We start from the raw sequence: 15,881 nt of genomic DNA, 5'->3' as shown, positions 1-15,881 counted from the left end.
TGGTCGGGAAAAGGCGTGACATTCTGTACAATAATTCGAGCTGATTGGACGTTGCGACATTCTGCACGTTTGTTTTAACCAATCACGGCTATGGGTGAAAATTTCGTCTTCGTTCATATCGAAGGGGGGGAAAGCACGAACATCTTACCAGCTAGAAATGCGCAAAGTGCCTCTGGCTGTTCAACATTCAACAATGGAAAGGTGAGTATTTCTGCGAGAACAGAATTACAGTAATTGCAGCGTCCATTCGTCCATGGTAGGTTTGTTTGCTATCTCCTTCCTGGTTTCGTCACAGTTGCATATCCCGCCCCCAAACATAATGTCGCTCTGTGATTGGTCCGACCCACCAGTGGTTCGGGAACGGCGGTTATCAGCGGCAGTGGTACAAAATGTATTCTCCGGAGTTTGTGAACTCACAAATACCGCCAGAATTCATCTTGCGAGAGCAAGGTTACTTTTTCTCTGATTCTTGATTAATAATCACAATTCCCTGGTTCTTGCCTCTTATATTTTCTCCCTAAATCACAACTGACCATAACTACTGTCAACCCCCCCCACCCCACCCCCTGCTTTGCAACTGACACAATAATCCCTGACTGTTGTCTAAAATCATTTTCCCCTGATTCTTGACTAACATAACAGTTACTCTTGACACCCATTCTCTCTCCCATTTCTTGGCTAACGTAATAACTTTCCCCTGGTTCTTGTCAAACACTTTTTCCGGCATTCTTGCCGAACATTCTTTTAGTCTCTTATTATTGCTTTGCATACCAGTTGTGCCCCAATTGGAGATACTAAACTTTGCCTCTTCTTCTTATTATGCTGCTAGAGTTAAGCAAGAAACTTGACACACTATTTTCCCTCTTGTCATCTAAGGGTGTTAGTTACTATTCCTTTTTGTCTTCTTTACCTGATTCTTGAACAAAATACTCAATATATGAGACTTTCACGCATTAAAAAAAAAGAAGTCTCCATTGTTTAACAATTTCTGTCTGTTTATGTAAACAGTGCAACAATTTCAAAAGTTATTTGCAAGTCTCTCAATGGTGTTTGTCGATGTTTTCTGGCCGGTTTGGAAGAATTTTCCATTTCTTTTCCTAAATTCACAGAGGCTTGCGCATTTTGATCAGTTATTGGCAGCGATGTTTGTTGCGTTCGGGGATTTTTTTTTTTTCCCCTCATCTGCCTTGAGTGTTTGGGATTCTGGCTGAACTTGCTGGATGACATTCTGCTCATAGTTGAGCACAAAACACCTCACACACCCTTAACAAGCTCACATATCACATCAGTGAGCGATATGTTTGGTCGCTCCACTATACAAAAAAAGAAAAAGAAAGCTGCCGTTGTTATTTTTAACCCAATCAATGACGGACGGTTTAACGCGAAGCCGAGCAACAAAATCTTCCCAGAAATTTTGGTAGCTGCTCATGTAGGTAAACGACATCAAGTTTGCAAGCAAAAGTTACGACGCACCTGTTGTTCGCGCCTTTGGTCAGGTAAGACGACTTCAAATGTGTATTTTTGATCGTTAACATGACTGGTTACAACAAACAATGTACAACAATAAGTGATCATTTCTTCATTTGTACTCAATCATCTTTTCCGAGGTTATCGTGACGCTTAAGCGCATAGGGCATATATATAGGACAAAAAATAAATAAATATAATAATATGTGTGTGTAAAGTACATGTTATATACTTAATAAGATGTGCATTTTTATTTATTTTTTAATTAGCACATTACTTTTCTTTACTGCCTTTTACAATGTGATGTTTGTGGAGTCCAATTTGACCTCTAGTTTAATTTTATTATTATTATTATTATTATTATTATTATTATTATTATTATTATTATTATTATTATTATTTACCCTTGCCCATTCAACAAGTTTGAACTTGCGGTACACTTAAAGTAGTACTCATAGTATTTGTATTCAATCCACTACTTTTTAGAGTGTAATGTTGACCAAAGTGCTTACCACGGCATTAACATAGACAAATGAAAAAATTACAATACGTGTAACTAGATCAATTACCAGGAGTAAGACCAAGATAAAACAAAAAGTAAAAACATTCATTGGAAAAAAAGTAGAAAATAATGTAATAATAAAACAATATTTGGAAAATAATAACTGAGGTAAAATGCATGATTTCTTATTAGCATTTGTGGTGTGATCTAAGTCTGTTTTTTTGTTTTTTGTTTGTAAGGCCGATTTAATTAAAATAGAAAACAAATTTGGAGGAACCCCATCTTGAGCTCATTCACTGGCAGCCATTTTGACTGAAGCAACCCCCTTCGCTCCCAGCTGTTTCACTGGATTTGGACTGATTTTGCAAGGCCCACAGAATATTGTGCTCTCTTGCTATAAAAACATGGAACCTACCAAAAGAAAGATTAGAGTCCCTACGTCTTTGGGACACTAAAACATTTAAACTAGAACGTATTTATACATCTTTGGGAGCAAATTAGTTAAAAGTGGGGGGTGTGAGGTGCTGTTTGCCAATCAACCAAGATTTTCTTCAATTTAAAATATGTGTCTTGATCAAAAATGGTTGGGAAGCACCAAGCATAAAAACATTGTTAAAAAAAAATAAAATAAAATGTTCACGTACGTATACTGTACGTATATCCTACCTAGCGCGTTTGTCCTCCGTGTTTTTCAGTGCCGACTGACCCATGGAGGACTGCATGGAGAGTCCGGTGCCGGTCAAGGTGGAGGGGCACTCCCGCAGTGTGATCCTCAGGTATTTCCGGGGCGACATCGGCAGCATGGTGGACGCTCACTTCAGCCGCGCTCTCAGCAAAGAGGCCAAGGACAACGCGCCAGCTGTCAAGGCCAAGAAAATGCGCAAAAACATCAAGCTCGGTAAGCGAGCACAGATAGAAAGTCTTGTGTAAGGAAATGAGGAAGAGATGGTCTCAATTGACTTTTGGGCCAGTTGATTTGAACGCTTTGCTGTTATTCAGTTGTATGACTCACGATAAGCGGATACAGAAGTTGAAGTGGTAATTGAAAGTAAGTAGCAATTGTTGTCAGGCCGCCACCCAAAAAGGTCAAGATAGCAGTAAAACACTACTTTTGTCTAAATGAAGCTCCTCAACGAACTTCAACATAGTTCAAAGCACGGACATGCCACTAGATTATGCCAGAACACTACTTTTGACTAAATGAAGATGCTCAACTCACCTCAACATAGCTAATTGGCTCCAAGATGTCACAAGATGTTGGCAAAACACTACTTTTGTCCAAATGTATCTCAATTTCATTCCTTGGCATCAAGATGTCAAGAAAAAATATGGCATGAAAGTACTACATTTGTCCAAATTAAGCTCCTCAACTCACTTTATCCTAGTTCGTTGGTATCAGGATCCAACAAGATGCTGGCAAAACACTACTTTTGTCTAAATTAAGCACCTCCAACTCACTTCAACATAGTTCCTTGGCACCAAGATGCCACAAGATGGTGCTGTAGCAGTACCTTTGTCTAAATGAAGCTACTGAACACACCTCCCCGTAGTTTGTTGGCATCGGTTTGCCACCAGATGCACTAGCTTTGTCTAAATTTGGCTCCTCAACTCTCTTCAACAGTTCCTTTACAACGAGATGCCACTAGATGGCAGCAAAGCATGACTTTTATTGCTTTGGCTTGAGCATAGATAAAGGAAATATACTTTATTATAAATATTAACAGATACATACAGTAAGCAACAACAACATAAATAATCCACAAATGTGAATCTGTAAATTCCAAGCTGAGAAGAAGTGGGGGTCACTGTAAAATAGATATTCTTGTGTTTTTTGAGTAATAATTTTTGGTCCAGTTAACTCATTCACTTGCAGCCATTTCCACTGAAGCAGCAACCCCCTTCGCTCCCGGCTGTTTTACTGGATTTTGACTGATTTTGCAAGGCCCACAGAAAATTGTGTTCTATTGCTATTAAAAAAAAAACAAAAAAAAAACATGGAACCTACCCAAAGAAAGATTAGTCTCTTCTTACATCAGGAAAAAATGTATCTGTTTACATTTTGTAGCAATAAGCATTAGAATATAGCTAAGTTTCATAATTCTTCACAAACCTGTTGAAAACTGTCAAAAAGAGCTTGTTGCAACATGGCCCTGGCTGATTATACTCTGCTGACACCTGCTGGCCGTTTTTTGTAATAACTACCATTTCTTTAAGCCACATGTCAGAAGCTGCATCAAAGTCTTCTGTATGCTCTCGCATAAAAAAAAAGAACAAAAAACAAAACAAAAACAAAAACACACAAAACGTAAAAAGACGTTTTTGGGAGTGAATGACAAAGTATTAGAAAACGTTTTTACACGTTTTGGGGTTTGAATGAGTTAAGTGCAATTTCCTGTGGCAGATGATTACTCAGTGGTTGGGAATAAGTGACATAAGGGACTGATGTTCATATCCCCACCAGAGGAGAGCAGCGCCTGCCACACCAACCTAGCCGAGCCTCCGCCGGCGGCAGCGGCGGGCCACCACTTGTCTTTCGCCCCCGCCGACGAACTCGCCGGGCCGTGGCACCCGTTCATCAGCAGGAGCGGGGAGATGTCGTCGGGCTTGCCGTATTCGGCGGAAGATCTGAGCTTGACGGGGCAGCAGTACGCCTCGTCGCTGCTCAACCTTCTGCACGGCGACCGCGCCGAGATGGCGCCCGGCGTGGCCTCCGGCTCTAAGGCGGAGCATCTGGCCAACTGGATGGCGCCTCAAGGATTTAGAGACTCTGTGGAGGCCACCGGAGGCTTTGAGCCCGGTAAGCCTTCGTACGCAATCCAGCAGGTGCAGTCAGGCTTTCTTGGAGGCTATCAGAGCTTCCAAAATGGACATCATTAGAACCATTAGCGTGTCTTTGTTGTCCCTGCTAATAAATGATTGTTACGTTGTCGTTGAACTGGAGTGCAAGCTAACCTTGGGGGTGAGCAAAATAATTTGCCAGTAATTATTATGTTGTCTCATTTTCATTAAGCACACTGCTGTGTCAATATATGATAGTGTATTAGGGCCACGTATAAATATTTTTTTAGAGGGCGGGTTCAATATTCCGAGAAAAACCCCCCCAAATTTGCGACTTTCTAAAGTGGCAGATTTGTAAGTTTATAAAGTGGCAGATTTACGAGAAAAAAAAACTCAGAAACTTCTGAGAAATACATGTAGCATAGCTGTAGTATAATCATTTGAGGATTCGTTTATAAAATGAAAAGGCAGAATGGAGACGGATTCATTCTTAATTTAAACTTTACTGGTAGCTCGAGCGCCAACATTTTGTGATCCCCAATCAGCTGATTAGCACTAACCAATCAGAAGGTAGCACACTTTAGGTAAATGCAAGTGAAAGACGGAGAGCAGCAGATTCAACAGAACAACTTAGATACTTGTATAAAAAATAAAAAATAAAAATAGCAAAATGTCAAGTCAAGTCGTGTAAATAATAATTCTGTAAACATAAACGTACAAATTAATATACATTTTAATATTTTTTGTCGGAATATTGCCCCCACCCTCTAAAGAAATTATTTATACGTGGCCCTGATACGCTGTCGTATCAATAAAAGAAACATAATAAACTAATTACTTTCACTAAGTTAGTTTTTGTAAAGATAAAAAGAAAAAGAAAAAATGAAAACACATTTATGCTCGTAATACTGTATTACAATGTGTTTTTCTAAAAAAATAAATAAATAAATAAATGTATAGGATAGATGATTTAATTATTGTGACTGTAGGGCTATTTTTCCGAAAAAAATAGGCTTTTTGTTCATTCGTTTGGCAAATAATGGTTGATAATTAAGAATATGAGTGGGTCCTTAGGAAAAGTACACATATTCTTTACCAATTAACCCTTGTCTTAAATGTGTACACCCACAAAAGGTTTTACTCATCTGCATCGTGTTTTCTGTTCATGAGTTTTGTCAATGAGCTCCATGTTCAAGTGTTCAGTGTTCAGTGTTAGTTTTTTTAATTCAAATCTGCATGCATGAAAGCATTGAAATCGGTATTCAGGACCGCCACTGCAAAAAAAACAAAAACAAAAAAAACGTGACATTCTATTTGAGCTGTCAAATAGCAGTATTTTTGCTTCTGTGTTACTTTGTACTTTTTCATCTTATTTCCTACCTGCATTAAGGTTGGCCGTTTTTTGTCTTGTTTTGTTTTTTATGTGTTCAAAGTTCAAACACTCCCTGAATGCAGTTGGGCAGATAGCTAAGAGCCCTCCAAATGAGAGGCAAAGTGTTTTTTGCTTCAAGCTGTTTATTGTAATGTTCCTTTAAAGTACTTTTATTAATGTACTGCCACCTTTATCATTCATCTGACATAAAATAAGCTTCATACGACAGAAAACTTTGCTCATTACTATTTCTCTCTTTTTTTCACAAAGACATACAAATTGAAACGTCAACTATTCTTATAGGCATAAACAGTAGAAGGAAAGCTATTAATTGTAAATGGAAAATAATGGAATTATCAAATTCATTCTGGGCTAAATATTAACTTTTTACTGCTGAAAATGGCTCAATTGGTCAAGTATCCCTTTAAAATTAGTAGAGAGTCTGAAATAAAAAAGATGCATTTTTACTGTCATTTACTGTATATACACAATACTTATTTTGATAACTACTAACGAAAATAATAAAACTTCTTTGCACACGAAATAAGTTTCCTTCTTTTTGTAACCCCTTTCAAGAATAAATTATGATTACATCAGGATTTCTTAGGATTTTTTTTTTAAGTTCATAGATGAGAAAGCAACTCAATAACCTTCACTTACACTGACATGCAGGCACTCATGGCAAACAATGAGGCGCTCTAAAGAGCCCCGGTCCAGCTGTCAATTAAGAACCCCCCCACCCCAATCTGGTGTTTTCTCAAACCATGACACTCACAGCCAACAATGAGGCGCTCTAAAGTGGCTACCTATTTTTGGGCCAGCTAGCTAGCTAACTGCATGTTGCAATTGTGCCATTTAACAACTGCTAAGAATAAAGGCAATTAGTTAAGTGAGGAGGAGAAACTCCAAAAATTGTGAAAAGTTAAATGTTAAAGGTAAGTTTCATGCTATAATCGCCACAATTCAGCACAAGAGTGTTCGCACAGGAAGTCTGGCAGCAGAGATTCAAACGCACAACCTCGACTGTTGGACACGACAGAACCTTCACACGCACTGTGAAGCCAACAATGTGAGAAAAAAAACAAAAACAAACGACTCGAGCTTCGCTTTTCCTTGAACAGTTAGCTTGGTGGTGAGCAATGTGTGGGCCCCATGCTCCAATTTCAACGTTTCACAAATGTCACAGTCGCCGCGTGGTCTCGCTAATAGGCCGCAATGCGCTCACGCTTCACCTAGCGTACATCCAGCTGAGTCGCAAGAAAACACAGTCCTGACCTGGTTCTCATAAGAATGCTGCACTCATAGCAAGGCGGCACATCCTAAGTCCGCAACAGTTGGGCCTCCTCAACTCACTTTAGCATATTACCTTGGCACAAACCACACGTCAGCAAAGCACTACTTTTGTCTGAATAAAGCTCCTCAGCTCACGTCAACAAAGTTCCAGGGCACCCAGATCCCACAAGGTGGCGGCAAAGCACTCCTTCAGTCTTAATTAAGCTCCTCAACCAACTTCAACAAAGTTCCTTGGCACCAAGATAACCACACGTCAGCAAAGCACTACTTTTGTCTGAATGAAGCTCCTCAGCTCACGTCAACAAAGTTCCAAGGCGCCCATATCCCACAAGGTGGCAGCAAAGCACTCAATCAGTCTTAATGAAGCTCCTCAACCAACTTCAACAAAGTTCCTTGGCACCAAGATGCCACAAATGGCAGTAAAGCACTACTTTTGTCTAAAAATTGGCTGGATGGGTGCTCTCGAAGACCAAACTCAAGAGATCCCTGGTCTAAATGAAGCTCCTCAATTTACTTCTACATAGTTCCTTTTAGGGCTATACAATTAATCAAAATTCAATTACAATTTCAATTATTACACTCCATAATAAAAAAATTGGTATAATCGGACACACAAATAAAAGATTATTAATAAAAATTCTGAGTTGTTTAAATTTATATAGCCTATTTACACCTTTCATATATATATATATATATATATATATATATATATATATATATATATATATATATATATATATATATATATATATATATATATATATATATATATATATATATATATATATATATATATATATATATATATATATATATATTTTATTTTTTTATTTTTAGTTTTTTTTAATGACTGTTTTTAATAAATCCTGTTTGGTCCAAAAGGAACTTGCATAATGATTGTGTTTCAAAAACATTTTTTTTTTTTTGTCGTAATATTTTTTTTACGTGTTTTAAACATTTTCTTTTTTTTTGTACCAAAAAACATATGATTGCACTAATTGTGATTTCCATTATTACCAAATTAATCGTGATTAATAGTTTCTGACACCAAGATATGGTGGCAACTGGCAAAGCACGACTTTTTGACTAAATGAAGCTCCTCAACTCACATCTACATAGTTCGTTGACACCATGACGCCACAAGATGGCGGACAATCATTTCTTTTTATTTTATTTTTTTTATTTTTTATTTTTTTAGAGCTCAGAATTGTTCATTCGGTAGTCTTACCGATTCAACGTCTTATCATCATTGCTCTTTTTTTTTTTTTGTGTGTGTGTGTGCGCGTGCGTTTGCGTGTGTGCGTTTGCGTGCGTGCGTTTGCGTGCGTGCGTGCGCGTGCAAATACGTTTAAATTTATACTCATTAATTCACCTAAAGCCTTATAAATATCCCATTACCCTTCGCCTTAACCAGGTACTTCAGAATCTTGCCAGAGTCGTGAGGTTTAAATGGTCAGGAGACCAGAGAAAAGGTCAGAAAAAAATAAAGAGAAAAGAAAGATAAATCAAAGTGAAATCCAGCACCGACCAAACACTTCCTGCCTTCCCCATGATTACAAAATCAAAGTCTTACGCCAACCCCGGAAGCCTCTAAATTCCAGCAAATTTAGCGAGATCTCAAGAGACCGGAGGAAAAACTAAAGAGAGGAAGGAGGGAAGGATCGATAAGGCAGAGTGAGATCCATGAAAGCCAGTACATCCAATCCATCAAAGTGAAATCCAGAACCAACAAAACCCCTCCTGCGTGGTTACAAAACCAGAGTCTTATGCCAACCCCAGAAACCTCAAACTTCCAATAAATTGAGATCTCAAGTGACCAGAGGAAAAACTAAAGAGAGGAAGGAGGGAAGGATAGATAAAGCAAAGTGAGGTCCACAGACACCAGCACCCACTGATTCAAGGGGCTGTGGGAGGACAATCATTTCTTTTACTGAAACGATGCTGCGAAGATCACTTATAATTCCTTGGCATCGAAGCAGCAACACAACCCTTTGTCAAACTTAATGAAGATCCTCAGCACACTTCAATATAATTCCTTAACAACAGGATGCCACAAGATGACGGCAAAGCACTATTTTAGTCTTAATGAAGCTTCTCAAATCAGTTCAAAATAGTTCCATAGTACCAAATTGCCATAAATGGTGACCAAAAAAAAAAAAAAACTCCCAGGTATCAAAATGCTTGACACTGCTGGAAATAAGCTAAGAAAATAACTAACTAAACTACTTACGAACGTCTCTTCATACGAAATTTTCGAGTTACGAAACGCCTCAACGGGAAAATATTGCCTCTTGTTACGAAAGAAATTTCTAGATACGAAGGTAAAAATACATTACCGAACGCAAAATACTTTCGGCTATGGCTATTTCTTACCATAGGTACCTATGAGCGTAAATACTAGATCGGTGTTTGTGCATCGTTCTGGCATCCCATTGGCTAAGAGGAACCTCTACCATAGGTATCTATGAGCCTAGATACTAGATCGGTGTCTATACAGCGTCCTCATCATTCATACCGCGGCCCATGAAGTGTTCCGATTTTTCGTAAATGTATGAACTAACGGCCAACGAATTTGTGCAAAAATTCAAACAATTGGTGATTGATGAAGGCACAGTAAGTTTTTAATTACGACGAGACGGGCCTTTTTTTTTGGGGGGGGGGGAAAGATGCTTCGCCATACCGGAAGTTTCCATGACGTTTCAGAATTTGTTTCAGAAAAACAAAAAACAAACAAACAAACAAACAAACAAAAAAACATCCTTGGATCAGTTCTTTGCAAAACACCAGGCAGAAAAAACACTTCTGAGAGAGAACATGAACCAAAGAGGGCAAAAAACGATGAGGACAGCAGTTAAAAAGGTAAATGACCATCATTTTTATTCTTTACTCTATTCTTTGTTTTTTACATTACGCAGAAGTCTCATTTATTGTGCAATAATCTAATTGTAACATGTATTTGTTACATGTTTTGATGCATTTTTATGATTTATAAAACATTTATGTCTGAATTTTGGGAGGCTCTGAACGGATTAGGGCATTTACATGGAAAATGCGTCTCTACTTACAAAATTTTCTACTTAAGAACTTTCTTCCGGAACCAATTAATTTCGTAAGTAGAGGTACCACTGTATTATTTTTACATTGGATCATAAAAGCATAATATTCATTTTGCATAAAAATGTGCCTGACATGGAAACACTGCTGTAGCGCCTCCTCTGTAGTGTTTTTAGGCCACAGGCGGGCCTTCAAGGTTAACCTTTGTGCGAAAGGAAGATGCTGCCGAGTTGATTTCTCACCTCATCAAGAGAGGAAATGCAAATGAAAGCAAACTTTTTTTTTCCATCACCGCCAAGAAGAAGAGGAGGAGAAGAAGGGAAAATGACGCTGCAGCGACGATTCACATATGACAGCGTGAAAGCGTACGTGATGCCACTTTGACCGGCTCGTCTCCAGTAAAATGATCGACACGTACCACAGCGGCGTGCCATCGCTCCCGCCGCCACTGCCCCCACGCCACTCTCAGGTGCTCTTCCAGCCTCAGGCCTCGTCCGCCGGCCGCAACAAGACTTTGCTTCGCTCTCTTCTGGGCCTCGCGGTGCTGCATTTGCTGCTCACTGCGGGGGGATTCGCCTACCTCCTCTACTACATGGGCAGAACGGTAACAAAAAAATAGTTGCTTTCACTTAGTGAGGGAAACTTTCAATGTATAGGTTTGCTCACTTAACACTTCAGACGGACTTTTTAAGTTGTATTTTTTTCAGTGTCACATTGAGCAAACATTTTATTTGATGACCTCAGAAATAGAGTTTATTTTACATTTAAGTACCAACAAAAATATGTGATTGTGTAACTAAAAGTAATTGCAATAATGTCAATGAATATACACTAATGATCACCGCAATACTGGATATCTTATGTTGCTAAAGTGGCCTGTTTGCTGACGGAGGCAAATTCCAAGTGTATTTTTGCATACTTGGCCAATAAAGACAATACGGACTCCAGTACTGTACAGGACTGTCTCAGAAAATTAGAATATTGTGATAAAGTCCTTTATTTTCTGTAATGCAATTAAATAAGCAAAAATGCCAAACATTATGGCTTTTTTTTTTTTTTAACTTGGTCTGAGGAAATATTCCAATATTTTGAGATAGGATATTTGAGTTTTCTTAAGCTGTAAGCTCTAATCAGCAATATTAAAATAATAAAAGGCTTGCAATATTTCTGTGGATTTGTAATGAATCCAGAATGTATGATGTTTTTTTTTTGTTTTTGTTTTTTTTTCATTACAGAAAATAATGGACTTTAGCGCAATATTCTAATTTTCTGAGACAGTCCTGTACTGTCAAAATATTTCAAGATAGATAACATTAAATTGTAATCAGAAAAACAGTCTAGAACTTGTTATGTGATTAAAAAGTACTTCTTCTTTTTTAAAGGATATTTATAAGTGGCCCCTTAAGTCAAGGATGTGTATAAAATTAGTGTATGAAAATGTTATACTATAATCAGTTTATAATCAGAAAACATATTGAATTAAAAAATAAACTCAGTTTTCATTTCAAGTTCATTAAGTCTTGTGCAACATTTTGCGTGATTAAACAAAATGTGACAAACAAATGTACAGTATTGCACTTTTATATTCATATTTAGAAAAGATACTCCATTTAAGTTTTGTAATTTACAGTAATTTGTGGACTGAAAGTACAATAAGATAAGCAAGATGAATTCATCAAATGAAATATTCAAAATAATCTGTAACTCAATTTTAAAGCAAATTTGTCATGTAATGTATTAGTCCAGTGGATAATGTTTACAGCGGCACAATTTTTCCTCAATAGGCTACGCATTTCTCGTGCTTTGCAGCAAAAACAAATTACATTTCAATCAAAAAAAGTGTCTTTAAGAGGCAAATTAGATGGACTAATACATTACACATATTCGTAACACTACAGCCATGATACACGTTCGTATTTTGAATTAAAACTTTTCTTTTTGTTTGTTTAAATAACTTTTGCTGCAGCTCTTGTTTCACAAGATTGGAGGTGTACCTAATTTTGGGACCACTCAATGACCTTTCACATGTTCTATCTTTTAACCCAACAGGAAAAGCCGCCACCGTTATCTGAAGGTAGAGTATGTTTATTTTGTTTCGTTTCTTTTTTTTCTTGTCTAACATGAGCTAGACCAGTGTTTCCCATACTTTTTTGAGCCATGTGCATAGTAGTTTAACAACAACAAAAAAGATAGTGTTGTGTGAATGATAACAAATGGATACACAGGTTTATTGTACCTTCTGCCATCTAAAGGAACATTTAATTGTTCTGCTTTTCACTATACTTCACTGGTATAGATAAACATGTAGTAACTAAATACCATTTTCACGGACAATATAAATGAAATTTGATAATGCTGATTATTTCTCAAGGCATAGTGGTTGGGAATCACCGAGTTAGCCACGTAAAACTGGAGATATAATATATATGTACTGCAAATGTAAATATGTTTTGTGTTGGTTGCAGCTATTTTTCAACAAAGTTCTTCCAGAACGTTCGCCCGCATGATTGTGGCGAACCGAGCACACTTGTCAACATGTAAGCAAATCACCTCAACCGCTTTCTTTTACTGTATTCTTTTTTTACGAGGCATAGCTTGCAAACTCAATGTGCTTCACTGAGCAAAATATCAACAAACAAGGACGAATGATTTAAAATCAAAGTAAATAAATCAAAAGTACTAAGATTACTAAAAGATCGTACAGTGCAAGAATTTTACTTTAAAAATGGATTGCGGGATAATTGTCTTGAAAATGAAGGATTGACAACTTCGGTAGCTAACAGGTAGCTAGCTAACACGGCTAATTTGTCGAAGTTTGCTAGCTTACTTGTTGGTAGCAGCTAGCTACGCACAAAATTGGATTGATGTTCATTCTTCGTAATCGTAACATATGTTCTTCTAATATTGGACATAAAAGTATTTAGTAAGTTCGACCTTTTCTCGCTTACCGTGTTAAAATACAGGAGGAAAATGGTACTTGTCTCTCAAAATGGAGGCGTGAAGATGGCGCACTCCACTGGAGCTTATTGAATGACATCTGCAGAGTTAATAAGAGTTAATTACGTAGACAGATCAATATCAAATATTATTAGTTGGTTTGCATACAAAGAAAGATATTAGCAACTTTGTTTTTCAAATTTACTCAATGCTTTAAGGTATTTTTGATTGATATTAAATCTCTTAAATTTGTAAACAATAAGAAAGGTCAACATGTTTTGAATATATATTCTAATTTGTTTTGTTGAATTCTCTTTTTTTTTTTTTTTTTTATTAAGGATTATATTTACAGGTAATTTTAGTTTATAATTATGTAACATTGAACTGGTACGTGTGTTTGTAATATATGTTCGTTGTTGGTTGTTGTTATATTGACAATTGATACTGATTTGTCAATTTATATTTTGTCAATTTAAAAAAAAAAAAAAAAAAACGAGTAAAGGAATTCAGAGTTGAAACATGGTGCTTACTTGTCCATCAAAGTGGATAAGTGCTGTGCACTTCCAAAAGATTTTAGGAAGCAGTTACAGGCAACAAAAGCTTTTTGTTTATATATGCAAACAGATCAAGGTGCACAACACTTTTCTCATTTATGTATTCATTTTTTAGTATTTTACAGACTACAACATTCTTGCTCATCACAGACCGCAGTTTGAGAATACCAATTTTAACAGACCTGCTGACGTCTTCTTCGCTCCCCAGCAGGTTACCTCGAGTGGGACATGAAACACTCAGTGCGAAGCAACATCAACTACCACCACAACAGCTGGCTGACGGTCCTGCAGCCCGGGGACTACGTGGTCTTCTCCAGGGTCACCTTCTCCAAGGGCGACCTGGAGAGGCCGCTGGCCAGCGCCGTCAAGCTGCGGCGCGGCGAGTCGGCCGAGGAGACGGTGGCCACGCGGGCTTACTGCAGCATCGACGCCTCGGGGTCCGGGTCCAAGCCCCAGCTGTGCACCGCCTCCACGGGGGAGGTGATTTCGCTGGAGAGGGGGAATCAGCTCAGCTTGTGGGTGCAGGACCTGTCCCTGGTGGACTACAGCGAGACGGCCACCAGCTTTGGGATGTACAAACTTTGACAGGTGTGGACGAGAGGACGAAACTTTATTTATTTCTATTGGACAAACTTTTCAAGACAGCGCTGAGAATGATTCTTTTGTGGTTATTATTATTATTCATTACAGCTGGGCTGCTGGACAAGTTTTTGTGCTCAAGGACTTATGTTTGATTTTTTATTTTTTTTTTAAACCAAATATATCCCTCTGAAAAATGAGATCACTGCATATAAAGTCTACACATCCCTTTTAAGTGGCAGGTTTTTGAGATGTAAATAAAATAAATAAAAAATTAAAAAAAGGCACCCAGCAAAATAATTTCTAATATTTTCCACCATTAATGTGACCGAAAACCTGTTTAACTTAATTACGAAAACATATTTGAATCTTTTTGAGAAAATGACAACAAACAAACTTGTGGTTGTAAAAGTGTGCACACCCTCTAAAAACTGGGATGTGATCATAATTAAAAAAAAAAAAATCTACTAAAACGGGAGTCAGCACACACCTGCTACCACTTAAAGTGCCTCCAATTAAGCCTGCGTGAAGTTTAGGTGTTCAAGTAGGCTTTCTTGACATTTTCTTGTTTTCAACTCTACACCACAAGCCAGGTGCTATTTGGAACGGGTCAGAATTCCCTGTACGTGTTCAATTATTTCTTTTTTCCATTCTATAATGAATTTCAGATGTTTCTAACAGGCGTGTCATGGTATTTTTTTTTTTTAAACAAATTATTTTTAATTACTGAATGTATACATTTTAATTTACTAATTGTATGGAGAAAAAATGACTATAAAATGTGTTGTGACTTTCCTGAAAGCGCACTATTGAATATTTAAATCTTATTTAAAAACTTTTCAGCACTATGTAGCATTCAGAATGTGAATTACAATAAATGTGATTTATATATATATATATATATATATATATAACGGCTACAAATATTTCAACTATATGGCGCAAACGGTGGTTTGTACTTCAACTGCAACAAATACATTTTCCCCCCAACATATCTAGTTTATGTTTTGTAATAGATGCTAATATTAATTACATTTTTTTTTTAAAAAGCAAAGAAATCAGGGCAGCATGGTAGCCGAGTGTTTGTGTCCCTCACAGTTTTGAGATTCTGGGTTCAAATCTCAGCTTCTCCCCGTGTTGGGGTTAACATGTATAAAAAAAAAAAAAAAAAACACAAGCTACACAAGCATGGGTTATATATGCAAGCACCTCAATAAATATACCGTAACACTCAAACAGTTATTGTCTTGTAAATTGTGCATTTGTTGGAACAACTTGGTCACATGTGAACAGTGCGGAAAAAGTGAAAGTTACATACCGGCAGGATGTGCGCGTGTGCGTGTGC

General features: G+C 37.4%; 2 protein-coding genes across 2 annotated transcripts; both read left to right on the top strand.

Annotated features, from left to right (window-relative positions):
* Positions 1-1,301: 1,301 nt before the first annotated feature.
* On the top strand, positions 1,302-5,709 carry vgll1 (vestigial like family member 1). Its single transcript, XM_077531971.1, has 3 exons — positions 1,302-1,496; positions 2,665-2,867; positions 4,431-5,709. The coding sequence occupies exons 2-3, from the start codon at positions 2,678-2,680 to the stop codon at positions 4,844-4,846; spliced, it is 606 nt and encodes a 201-aa protein (XP_077388097.1). The 5' UTR covers positions 1,302-1,496; positions 2,665-2,677; the 3' UTR covers positions 4,847-5,709.
* A 5,016-nt stretch (positions 5,710-10,725) lies between these two features.
* Positions 10,726-15,877, top strand: cd40lg (CD40 ligand). Its single transcript, XM_077531969.1, has 4 exons — positions 10,726-11,070; positions 12,516-12,540; positions 12,932-13,003; positions 14,166-15,877. The coding sequence occupies exons 1-4, from the start codon at positions 10,870-10,872 to the stop codon at positions 14,540-14,542; spliced, it is 675 nt and encodes a 224-aa protein (XP_077388095.1). The 5' UTR covers positions 10,726-10,869; the 3' UTR covers positions 14,543-15,877.
* The last annotated feature ends 4 nt before the right edge of the window (positions 15,878-15,881 follow it).

This window comes from Festucalex cinctus, chromosome 9 (genome assembly GCF_051991245.1).
Source record: "Festucalex cinctus isolate MCC-2025b chromosome 9, RoL_Fcin_1.0, whole genome shotgun sequence".
NCBI lineage: Eukaryota > Metazoa > Chordata > Actinopteri > Syngnathiformes > Syngnathidae > Festucalex > Festucalex cinctus.
The sequence above is the reverse complement of the archived record's forward strand: the minus strand, read 5'-3'. Positions and strand labels throughout refer to the sequence as shown.